Source organism: Tupaia chinensis, unplaced genomic scaffold (genome assembly GCF_000334495.1).
Source record: "Tupaia chinensis unplaced genomic scaffold, TupChi_1.0 Scaffold145396_1, whole genome shotgun sequence".
In the NCBI taxonomy this organism is placed as follows: domain Eukaryota; kingdom Metazoa; phylum Chordata; class Mammalia; order Scandentia; family Tupaiidae; genus Tupaia; species Tupaia belangeri.
Window position 1 is genome coordinate 2,274,684 of NW_006205257.1, and position 12,107 is coordinate 2,286,790.

Genomic DNA, 12,107 nt, shown 5'->3' on the forward strand with positions numbered 1-12,107 from the left:
TGCTGAAAGTCTGCTCATCAAAGCCGTCAGTCCCTTGTGAGTTTAACTTGCTCTCTTCCAGATGCCACATCTACAAAGAGAGCAGAGGGGTCAGACCTATCATGGCTGGTCTGCCCTGGGCACCCTGCCACGGCCAGAGTGGGCCTGGAGCAGCCACGCTGGCGAGCCATAGAGAGGACTGTGGCATTCAGCCCCATCCATGTGACAACATGGATCACTTTGATCTCTTACGCAGATAGGAGACCTTTCTTATTTTTCTTTCTTTAAATGCTACAAGATTTCTCCTACTCTAAGAAATAGCTTCACGCTTTTTCTGTTGCAACATTCAAAAAGGATCTAGGTGCTCTGTAGCCACTTACAAGGGAAACAAAGAGGAAAGAACATCTTAGCGATGAGGAGAACACATCGGAGACTAGACACTCTCGGTGCCCCAGCAAAGTGATGCTAGAGTGACAGCTTGGGGGTCTGTTAAGTGGTGTGTGGGGGGGGCGGGCAGATGGGTCTCGGGTTGCTGCCAGCTGCTGGCACATCGATGGCTTTCTTGTTCCAGGACGTCTTCATACAAGGAAACAGGATTAAATTAGGAGCTGGTTTTGCCTGCCTTCTCTCAGTGCCCATTCTCTTTGAAGAAACTTTCTACAATGAGAAAGAAGAGAGTTTCAGCCTCCTGTGCATAGCCCATCCTTTGGAAAAGAGAGAGAGTACAGGTATGCTGGGAGAAAACCACCTTCTCCCGACGTGGAGAAACGTGTTGGCCAAGCCTCCTCCTGACACAGCTGTTGCTAGGTTAATCATATTCTCGAATATTCAAGAGCCCATGAGAAACCTGCATAAGTATTGACCATACTTCTCCCTAAAACTTAATCTGCATCATCTTGAGCTAAGGAGTTGTGCTGGGGCTGCTGTGTACAGCTGCACAGGTTGGATACTGCACAATTCCAGGAGGCGCCGTTTTCATAAGCCTCAGTGTGCCTGTGATACACCTGGGATGTGATCGTCAGCCCCTGAGTTGTACAACACGGTAGCCCTGGCCTTGTCTCTGGGTCTCAGCTCTGGGCTTGCTCTTAGAGTGTGGGACTCTCCCACCCCCACCGTCGTGCCTCAGAGATCCCATTATTTTTAGTGAATAATAAATCTTCAGCTGCCCCAGGAAACTGAGTCAGCACATACTGTGCTAAATGCACCCTGAGGCGCTTCTGGTAGGAAACAGGTGTCTTCCCCTGAGTCTCATGCCGATAGTCCCAGATAGTCTGGGTTTTGTTCCAGGGATTGGCCTCCAGTGGACCAGGTTCTCTGGTCCCCAGCAGCCACAGGGTGGCTGTATCTGGGCTGCTCATTGACAGTATCTTCTAGAAGGGACATTCCTCCTCTCCCTCTTTGCCTGGAAGGTGGATCCCTAGGTCCTAAGGGAGGGGTCCCTAGGTCCTAAGGGAGCTGGACAAAGGAAATGGCATTTCCACTTTCAGGAAACAGCAAAGCCTTCGTCGACCCTCTGTCTCTTTTTCAGAAGAGCCTTCAGCACCTTCAGATCCCTTTTCCCTGAAAACCATTGAAGATGTGAGGGAGTTTTTGGGAAGACACTCTGAGAGATTTGACCGGAACATCGCCTCATTCCACCGAACATTCCGCGAATGTGAAAGAAAGAGCCTCCGTCACCACATAGTCAGTAGCTGTGTCCTGCCGTGCCTGGCATGCCCATCCCGGCCAGTTCAGAGCACCAGGATCCCTTCAGTGTCCTTTGCTGGAAGTTGTGCTTAAATGCTTCTCTCTAACTATGGAATAGTTAGAGGGTATAGGCCATGAGCCAGCCGGTAGCATGGTAGTTAAGGCGGCTAAAAACCACATGGCCTACTCCACGGTTTGAGTCCTAGACCCAGTGGCTTACACATGCCAGGCATGTGCGTACGCATGCCTAGAACCCTGACAGGAGGGAGATGGAGGAGAAAGGGTTATGGCATGACCATGCCCCAAAGCAGAGGAGGTTTCTTCCTTTCCCTCCCTCTGTCTTTTCTCTAGTAAGCACATACCCTTTTGCAAATTAAAAAAAAAAAAAAAAGGTAATACAAGCCTCTTTAGAAACTTGAAAATCAAGAAGTATAAAAATAAATATTCTCATCATCTATGTTAACCCCACGGGGATTTTTCCTCCCTACTTTCAATGCGTGTATTCCTAAAGAAAAAAGTTGGAAATCGGTTATGTAATTGAATTGATAAAGCTTGCATTAGCACTTAAGCTTGTCACCCAGGAGAGATATTCGCGAAGTGTCTTCCTTGCTCCGGGCTGCGTTAACGGTCATCTGTTTAGTCTGTGGTCTTCAGTGATCAGAGCGGCCCGTCTCTCTCTGCTCTGCTGCACAGGACTCAGTGAATGCCCTCTACACCAAATGCCTCCAGCACCTTCTGAGGGACTCTCACCTGGTACGTGGCAGGGCTTTCTAAGCAGGAAATTGCAGTTTGCACAAATCCAAGTCCAGGTTCGTTGACTGTACTTCTCTCCTCCTCTAGAAAGTGCTTGCCAAGCAGGAGGCCCAGATGAGCCTGATGAAGCAGGCGGTAGAGGTAAGGAAAGGGAGGGAAGGAGGGCACAGTGGCTGGGGGCGGGGCAGTCCTCATGGTCCCACCCACACCCTGAGCTGGCACCTGTCGATTTCACAGATGTACGTCCATCATGATATTTACGACTTGATCTTTAAGTATGTGGGGACCATGGAGGCAAGCGAGGTAGGTTCTCAGTCCTTGTCGTCCAGGACGGAAGCCTTATCCTATGCTTTGTAAGAAATTTTGAAGCTTCATTGAAATCTGTTGTTAGGATGCTGCCTTTAACAAAATCACAAGGAGCCTTCAAGATCTTCAGCAGAAAGATATCGGTGTGAAACCTGAGTTCAGGTAAGGGCTGGCACTGCTGCAGCCTGGCGTGATTGGAGGCTGGGCTGCTGTCTCCTCCCTGAAGTAGGGGCGCTTGGTGGCAGTGGTGACACGTGATTTAATGTGGTTCATACTAACAAACAGCGCAGTTATTTGCTGAGGTTGACGGATGACTGTTTTGTAGCTGTTCCCTCCTGCACATGTGCACCAGCATGCCAGCTGGATGGGCACCAGCAGGGACGGGGCTTGGTCCAGGTGGCTCTAGGTGGGCACGTGACTCAACCAGGGGGTTCTGCATGCAGGACATCTCGCCTCACCTGCCTGAGGGAACCCAGTCATAGAGGCACCTACTATGGAATTAATTTAAGTTCCTGTAAAGTACAAAACTGTCTAAAGTGTTTATGTTTAAATTCCATCCCCGGGGCCCCTTCTTTGGGCTATTTTCTCCTGGGGCTAAGGAATTTTTTTTCCCCCCAAATTTCTGGTGCAACCTGAATGAGATTTATTTATTTATTTATTTATTTATTTATTTTATTTAATTTTCATTTCATTTTCTTTTATACATTCAATCACATTATTATTTGACTTACAAAATGGATATTTCAACAGTGAACATCTCTCCCCAACACAGTTGACAAAACCACAAAACATCCTCAACAGACAATACCACACCTCCCTCTGACATCAATACTTTGCCTCCCTATTTTTCTTGTAAATGTCCTTCCTCAGAACCTCCTCTTGCACACATACTGTATCTGGTATTTACATCTATATACTGTATTTCTATATCCTCTAGTGAATTAGTTTCACTTAGTTTTATTTATCATCATCATCATCATCATTGTCATTATTCTGTTCACCAGAGAGAGAGAGAGAGAGAAAGTGAGAAAGCAAGCCACCAGGTCTGGGATCTGAACTGTGGTCGGCCAGGTGGGAGTCCAGTGCCTTAACCACCACGCCACCTGCCGACCCCCTGAATGGGATTTAAGGCTGTTAAGTTCTGTCACTGACTTGAGTTAGACTACGTCTCAGAATGTATAACCCAAAGTATGTTTCTAGATCAAGGGCCCTCTCACCACGGTCTGAAGGTGTCACTTTCTGACTTATTTTACAGCTTCAATATACCTCGTGCAAAGAGAGAACTGGCTCAGCTGAACAAATGCACCTCCCCACAGCAGAAGCTGATCTGTTTGCGAAAGGTGGTGCAGCTAATTACACAGTCTCCTAGCCGGAGAGGTTCGTGCTCGGGGAAGGGCCTGGCGCAGGGCTGGGTGTGTATATCCAGATGGAAAAACCTGCCCAGGGACCGGACACATGGGGCTGGGATTCTGCAGTGTATTCCAGTTTGAGCATTGGAGTCTGTTCTGAAGAGTAGGTGCTTAGAAATGGGGCAGTTATCTTCTGAGGGTATGAAAATATTGAGGGACCAGCAGTTAGCATAATGGCTATGTCGTTGGACTCCCATGTAGTAGACCACAATTTGAGTCCCGAACCCAGTGACTTAAACTCACGCCGGGCGCGTGTGCGTGCGTGCCCAAGATCCTGAGAGGAGAACGGAGGAGAAGGGATTGCAGCATGGCCATCCTCCCTGGGGGTGATTTCTTGCTTTCTGTCTCTCTGTCTCTCTCTGTCTTTCTGGCTAGTGCATGTGCCTATAGCAAAAACCTCTCCAGAAAAGAAAAAAAAAATATTGAGGGCGAAGCAGTGGTCTCAAAAATGAGCCAAGCTGGTGATTATTACCAGGGGTGGGGAGGGCCCCTCAAGTGTTAGACTGTTCTCCCTAACTTTGTATATGTTTGATGTTTTCTAGTATAAGGACATAAGGAGCTAAAAAAATAATAATAAGATCTCCCTATAGAGATAGGGGGTCATCTTCAAAGTATATCGAGTGAAATAAACGTGAGTGTCAGTGGTACAGTTCAGCAACATCAGAGAAGAGGGGGCAGCTGCAGTGACACGCTGGTGGACGCTGCCACTCTGCAGGCTGAGGCCACACGAGAGGCCCGTGTTCACTTCCCAGCCCATCCTAGAAAGCCAGGTGTGGCGGTGTGTGCCTCAGCTACTAGGGAGCCTGAGGCGGGAGGCAGGAGGGTCTTGTCGTAGCAAGACCCCGTCTAATTCAAAAAGAGAAGGAAAGAAGGGGATGGCTACACAGGCTGCGTGTCCTTGTCTGTGACAGTGAGTTCCTAGACGTCTGGAAGAGAGTCCGGGAAGCATCAACAGTCGCTTCTGGGAAAAGACCGGGTGGTAGGGATGGGGGTGCCATTCACAGTTTGTTCTTTTTGAGTTTCTAAACGTGTGACTGGACTACCTAAAATGTCAAAATGAAAAAAAATAAAGCGAAGCGGCATTAGACTCCGTGTCTATAGAAGGGACTTGAGCTCAGGGGAGAGAGGCCTTCGGCGATGCCCCCGGGCACATCGTCACCACTTCCTGGGTGCGCAGCGTGGTCTGCTTGGACTTACCTCCTTCTATGCATATTCTGCCGATGCTGGGTGTTCCTCCCCACCCCCTTGAATCTGACATCTGTTTGGGACACTGTGAAGGAGCTTGTGTAATTACATTTCTCCCTGATGAATAATCTCACTGGAGTGTGGTTTTGTGGGTGGATGGCGGGGGGAGCCGATAAACTTGTTGGTGGATTTGAGTCTCATGACGGCTTTGCACATGTTTCCCCTTGCAGTTAACTTGGAGACCATGTGTGCCGACGATCTGCTCTCCGTCCTGTTATATTTGCTTGTGAAAACGGACATCCCTAATTGGTAACTTTTTAAGATAGCTTTTGAAAATGACAGCACCACACTGGGACAGTTTAACATAACTCTTGGAAAAGCTGCGTTTAGTTGCACACCTCTTATGAGCTAGGCACTATGCCTCCTCCTCTCTTCATCCTGCAGGGGGTGACAGTCCTTCCATTTCCAGGTGGGGAACGCCAGGCCCAAGAGCTCGTGTTTCTTGTTCTGGAACACGCAGCCAGTCAGTGCCAGAGCAGGGAGCTGATCCCACTTCTTTCTAGTTCCAGAGCCCACAGGACTCTACAGTAATCAGCTCTCTGAAAACTAGCCTAGTTCAGGGAAGTAGCAAGTACTGTTTGTTATTTTCCTAACTGCACACAGTCTACACAGAGATAAGCGGGTAGTTGCTGTAGCTCCCTGAGCACTAGGGATTTCATTAGTCACCCAAGCCAATAGTGTTGTTTTTGCAGAGGTGTCAATTAGGTATCCAATGATAAAATTTTTCCTTCCTTTTGTTAGGATGGCAAATTTGAGTTACATCAAAAACTTCAGATTTAGCAGCTCAGCAAAAGATGAATTGGGATACTGCCTGACCTCAGTTGAAGCTGCGATCGAATATATTCGTCAAGGAAGCCTCTCTGTTAAACCGCCCGTAAGATCTCCTTCCTGCCCTGCTCTTTCTTTGTGGGTATCGTGGCAGCTTTGGTAAGGTTTGGGGTTAGTATGGGGTGATTCTTAAATGGTTTCCCAAGAATGAGCCCTCAGCTCCTTGAGGGCTCTGAGTCCTGAAAATCACCCAGCAACCTGAACACTAAGCTCCAAATTGATTATGGTAGTTGGCGGTTCCCCTTGGGATTCACATTATTAATGTCCTGCTTTATTAATCCCTGTCATCTTTGAAAGCACGTGGATAAAAGAGGCAGATAGACTCAGCAAATTGGATTTTTTTTTTTTTTAGAGGTGAACCGCAGTCAACTACATGGGAGTCCAGAGACATAGCCATTATGCTAATTGCTGGTCCCTGGATTTTTTTGTTAAACCATGATAGCCAGGTAATGGTATTACTATTGTTTGCAATTTTAGGACTCAGTGGTCTTGTTGTTGTTTTCCTGGTAGGTTGGTTGGTAAACTTTGACTAGGAGAGGCAGTTTTGTTCTATGTGAATTGTGAGAATCTTTTTTTAAAATTTTAATTAAAAAATTGCTGAGGCCAGTAGATAGATGGTGTACTGGTTACGTCACTGGACTCCATGTAGTCAACCGTGGTTCGAGTCCTGAACCTGGTGGCTTAAAATTCACCCCGGACCTGAAAAAAAACCCAAAATCCCAAGAGGAGAATGGAGGAGAAGGGATTGTGGTGTGGCCATCTCCCCTGCAGCCCCCAGGGGAGTGATTTCTTGCTTTCTATCTCTCTTTCTCTGCTTCTCCAGTGAGTACACATGCGCTATAGCAAAAATCCTTCTATATGAACAAAACAAAACAAAAATTTGCCAGAGGGCTCAGGTGCACATGCCAGAAAGACAAAGAAAGAAAGAAAGCACCCCTTCTGGGGAGTGGTCATAGGGCAATCCCTTCTACTCTGTTTCTCCGTTCAGGGTTTTGGGTATGCATACACATACACTTGGTGTGTTTTTCAAGCTGCCAGGTCTAGAACTTGAACTATGCAGTTGGCCATGCATGATCCATTCCCCTTAACCACCATGCCACTCGGTGGCCTGTGAATTGTGAGAATCGTAATCAATTTTTTTTTTAAAGAAGAATGATTTATTTATCATTACTATTTTTTAATTTGACCAGAGAAATAGAGAAAGAGCAGGAAAGTGAAAAAGCAAGCCTCAAGGTCTAACACTTGAACTGTGGTTGGCCATGTGGGAGTCCAGTGCCTTAACCACCATGCCACCTGTGTGCCGGCCTCTTAAACCAATTGCTGGTCTATTTTTCTACATACTGACCAGAAAAATGTGAGAATAGAAATCTCAAAGGGACTTTTACTTCTGTAGGTGGAAAAAAAGAGGAGCCGAATCTTGAAAGAATCTGTTCCCTTTCCTGCTTTGCATCCTCCTGGTCTTCCTCACTTTACTGGGCTCCTCATATAAATTGTATTCACCCTGGTCCCGAGTAGGTCTTTGCTGACACACCGTCTCTTCTGATAGCTTGTTCTTTCCCGAAGATTCAGTCTTGGAAGACCTGCCTGTCTCCGTCACTGCCCTTCAGCTAGTTACCCAGAGTTTGAGGAAAGTGCCCCGGATTTACCTGAACCGTGTCTTTGCTCTTTCTCTGACCCTAAGCTGCTCAGCTATAAATCACCGTGTAAAGCAGATTGTTAGAGCTTTATATAGCACGGAGCAGCTGGGAGCAAAAGTGGCTCTGATTCTGAGGTTCTGGTGTTCATTTGCTAAATTAGCATTCTAAGTAAGTTAGCTGGTTTGCAGGACACTGCTGGCCAGAGGACCCCAGGAATGGCCCATTCCCGCAGGGGCTGTTGGTTCTGTGTTCAGCTGAATCTCTGTGTCAGAACTTACAGGACTGTGAGAAGAGCCTTCTCCCACAGTTTTTCTCAGGGTTTGGTGAGTTCTCCTGGCAGTAGCTAGCTGGGAAAACATTCCCTTGATCTCTCACAAGATTCTGTTTTAGAAGGTTAATTTGTTATTAGACGGTTTAGTTGCAGAGACTCTGGTGAGTATCAGAGTGTCTCGGTAGAAATGATTTCATAAAGACCAGGTGGTGGTAGGTGGTGTGGTGGTTAAGGCTTTGGGCTCCCACATGGCTGACCACGGTTCAAGTCCTAAATCTGGCAGCTTGCTTTCTCACTTTCCCTTTCTCTCTCTGGTCAAATTAAAAAATAATTAAAAATTCTTAAAAGAATGGTTTCATAAAGTAGCAATACACTTCTAAATTTTTGTCTACTTTACCTGAAATATGAAGATCGGAACCTTTTTCTTTTTTTAAGACTTTTTTTTTTTGCTATAGGGTGTGTGTACTTGCTGGAGAGACAGAAACAGACAGAGATAAAGATAGTGAGAAGTCACCCTACGCTCCCACCAGGGGCAATGGGCACGCTGAAGTTTCTTCTGTCCTCTTCTCAGGATTTTGGGCATGCATACACATGTACCTGGTGTGTTTCAAACCTCTGAGTTTGGAACTCAAACCACAGTCAGCCATGTGGGAATCTGTCACCTTAATCACTACATCACCTGCTGGCCCCCGATCTGGTTGCATGTGCATGTGTGCCCAAAATTCCAAAAGGAGGGAGAGAGGTGGAAGAGAAGAAATTGCATTATGACTGTTCCCCTTTTGGGGTGCTTTCTCTTGTCCCTCTCTCTGATCAGTGCACATGCCCTCTACCAAACAAACAGATAAAAACTTGAAGAAGAAATCCCAGTATGCCCTGAAAGTGGCCACCAAACTATGTATACTCTTAGAATAGCTTAAACTTCAAAATAATCTGTAAAATAAGTATGTTCAAGAAGCCAGACCCTTCCTTCTCTTTCGGTTGACAGTGGGAAATAGAGACCAGCCTGTCAACTGGATTTCCTGTCTCTAGGCTCCTGATAAAATGCGGGGAATAGGGCTGCACAGGTTTTAGGACGGAGGTTTGAGGAGGGAGGAGGCCAGGACGGTCCAGTGTTCATCTGGAGGATAATGGAGTGTGCACGCTACATTCCACACTTGGAGGTGGCACATTCCACACGCCACACACGTAAGCACACGTTGGCAGTGGGCAGCCATTCTTCCTCATCCCTGCTGGGAACGATGTCAAGCTACCACCGCCAGGAAGCCCTTCTCCCTGCTGATGGCGATCTGTTCTCTGTCTCAGTGAGCAGATCCAGGCATGAGAGGGTGAAGAGCCACTGCTGGTCCCGTTCTGTGATAAGTGGCCGGCTTCACTGCTGGCCCTCTGTTTCAAAGGACCTCTGGTGACATCCCGTGATGTGTGATCTAAGAGGCCGTTTGGCTTTTCCTGCAGGAGTCGGAGGGATTCGGTGACAGGCTGTACCTTAAGCAGAGAATGAGTGTACTGTCTCAGATGACTTCAACTCCCATCGACTGCCTGTTTAAGGTAAGACGCCGAGACGGCTGTGAGCAGGATGCGCGAGGAATGCTCCAGCTTTTGGTGCCGCTGGGAAATCCATAGGGCAGTCTGCATGGATGAACGCTGAAGTCCACTCTGTGCTCAGCGTGGTCCAGCGTAGCCACAGCCCAGCACACTGAGGATGCGGGGCCTTGGAGCCCTCTGCCTAAGCTGCCTTCCTTTTCAGTTCAGCAAAATACTCCTTGTTCTTCACAATCAGCTCAGTGGTGCTGCCTCTGGAGCCCCTACAGAGGCCATACTTCTGGGCTCAGGAGAGCCAGTGTGGCAGATGTTAGTGAGTGTGTGTGTGGAGCTGGGAGCACGGAGACTGTCTCCTGGGGTTTGATCACCTGGCACACATAGGCAGAGCCCTGCTCAGCTATTCACTGATCACTAGGAGGCTGGGGAGATGTGCACTAGGCAGTCAGTGAGGCCTGGGCGAGGTCTGACCTCCTTAGGGGTCCTGCGGATATTCCTAGGCTACCTGGAGTAGGTTCACTCTTTAAAATTTAAAAAAAAAATTTTTTTTTTTGGAGAGGTTTTTGCTATAGGGCGTGTGTGCTCGCCAGACAGACAGAGAGAGACAGAGAGACAGAAAGAAATAAATCACCCCCCCAGGGGGGATGGTCACGCCACAATCCCTTCTCCTCCATTCTCCTCTCGGGATCTTGGGCATGCACACGCACCCGGCGTGAGTTTTAAGCCACCAGGTCTGGGACGCGAACCGCGGTCGACTATGTGGGAGTCCAGCGACATAGCCATTACGCTAACTGCTGGTCCCCAAAATTGTTTTAAAAAATTTTTAAGGGTTTTTTTTTTTTTTTTTTTTTTTTTTATAAGGGGATGTGTGGTTTCCCAGAGAGAACCAGGGGGGATGGCCACGCTGCAATCCCTTCTCCTCCATTCTCCTCTCGGGATCTTGGGCATGCACGCACACGTGCCTGGCATGAGTTTTAAGCCACCGGGTCCGGGACGCGAAACATGGTCGACTACGTGGGAGTCCGGCGACATAGCCATTACGCTAACTGCTGGTCCCCAGAAACCCGCTTTTGTAAGCTTTTAGCAGGGCTATTGAGAAGCATTTGCATCTGAAAGCAGTATCTGCCTGTTGTCAATTTTTCCTGGTGTTTGTTGATACCCAATACCCTGATTTGGGCTAAAGGAAGTCACATGTGTTTATCAGATGGTCCCCCCCCCAAAAAATCAGAGAAATTATATGGTGCCAGTCATTTTCACATCTTCAGACGATTTACATCCAAAAACAACAGACTTTGCATTCCGATTCCTCCTCCGCTGTTCTCTTTGCATTCCACTTCCTTCCATTCCCTTTGTATCCCACCTACCCCTTTCCCAGTTTTCTGCCCTTTATTTGGGCATGCACACACATGTATCTGGCATGATTTTCAAGGTGCTGTGTCTTGGGCTCGAACTGTGCAGTCAGTCGGTCATAGAATCTAGCCACCCCAACCTCTGTGCTACTTGCTTGCCCTTCACTCTTACTTTTAAAAGGGAGCCCATCCAGAAATCCTGGGGGTAAGCCCTCTGAGGTCTTCTGCTAATTGCAGCGCTTCCTTGTTCCCCTAAATCGAGGGGGAATTCTTCTGTAAGAGTACAAGAAGAATAGCACTGAGGCTGTCTCTAGTGAGACGTCAAAATCCACACCCAGGCTCAGAAATATATTGCCTCCCCTCCCCTGCCAGATTCCTATTACTTTTAGAATTTTGTCATTTAAAAAAAAAATTACTGTAGGATATATGCATTTGCTGGAGGGAGAGTGAGAGAGTGAGAGTGAGAGTGAGAGAGAGAGAGAGAGAGAGAAAGTAAGTGAGAAATCACCCCTCGGGGGAATGGCCATGCCACAATCCCATCTCCTTCATTTTCCTCTTGGGATTTTGGGCATGCATGCATATGTGCTCAGTGTGAATCTCAAGCTACTGAGTCCAAGACTTGAACTGTGCAGTTGACCATGGGAGATCCAGCTGCCTTAACCACTGGTCCTATTGTTTTTTCTTTTTTTAAGCGACAGATTGTTGCTGTAGGGTGTGTGTGCTTGCCAGAGAGACAGAGACCAAGACAGAAAACAAGAAATCATCTCCAGAGGCGATGGTCATGCCACAATTCCTTTTCCTCCATTCTCCTCTCGAGATTTTGGGCACACACGCACATGTGCCTGGTGTAAGTTTAAGCCACTGGATCCAGGACTCAAACTGTGGTCAACTACATGGGAGTCCAGTGATGTAACCATTATGCCATCTGTTGGTCCCTGGCCCTATTGTTTTTAATTATGGAAATTTCCTAACATTTACAAAATAAAGAGAATAGTATAATGAACAAATGGCCATATACTCACCCAGTCATGTTTCACTTCTACCCCCACCCATTTTCCCTAGATTATTTTGAAGCAAATCCCAAACAGAAAATCATTTCAGGGGCCAG

The 12,107-nt window shown here is 47.4% G+C and overlaps 1 protein-coding gene across 1 annotated transcript in view; it reads left to right on the forward strand.

Moving 5' to 3' along the window:
- ANKRD27 (ankyrin repeat domain 27) overlaps positions 1-12,107 on the forward strand; it is a gene marked incomplete in the record, with an annotated part of 85,726 nt that overhangs the window by 37,118 nt on the left and 36,501 nt on the right. Inside the window, 10 exon segments of the mRNA XM_027768071.1 lie at positions 551-707; positions 1,508-1,662; positions 2,359-2,418; positions 2,506-2,559; positions 2,656-2,721; positions 2,810-2,886; positions 3,980-4,101; positions 5,549-5,627; positions 6,120-6,252; positions 9,567-9,659. Coding sequence (XP_027623872.1) covers positions 551-707; positions 1,508-1,662; positions 2,359-2,418; positions 2,506-2,559; positions 2,656-2,721; positions 2,810-2,886; positions 3,980-4,101; positions 5,549-5,627; positions 6,120-6,252; positions 9,567-9,659 — 996 coding nt within the window.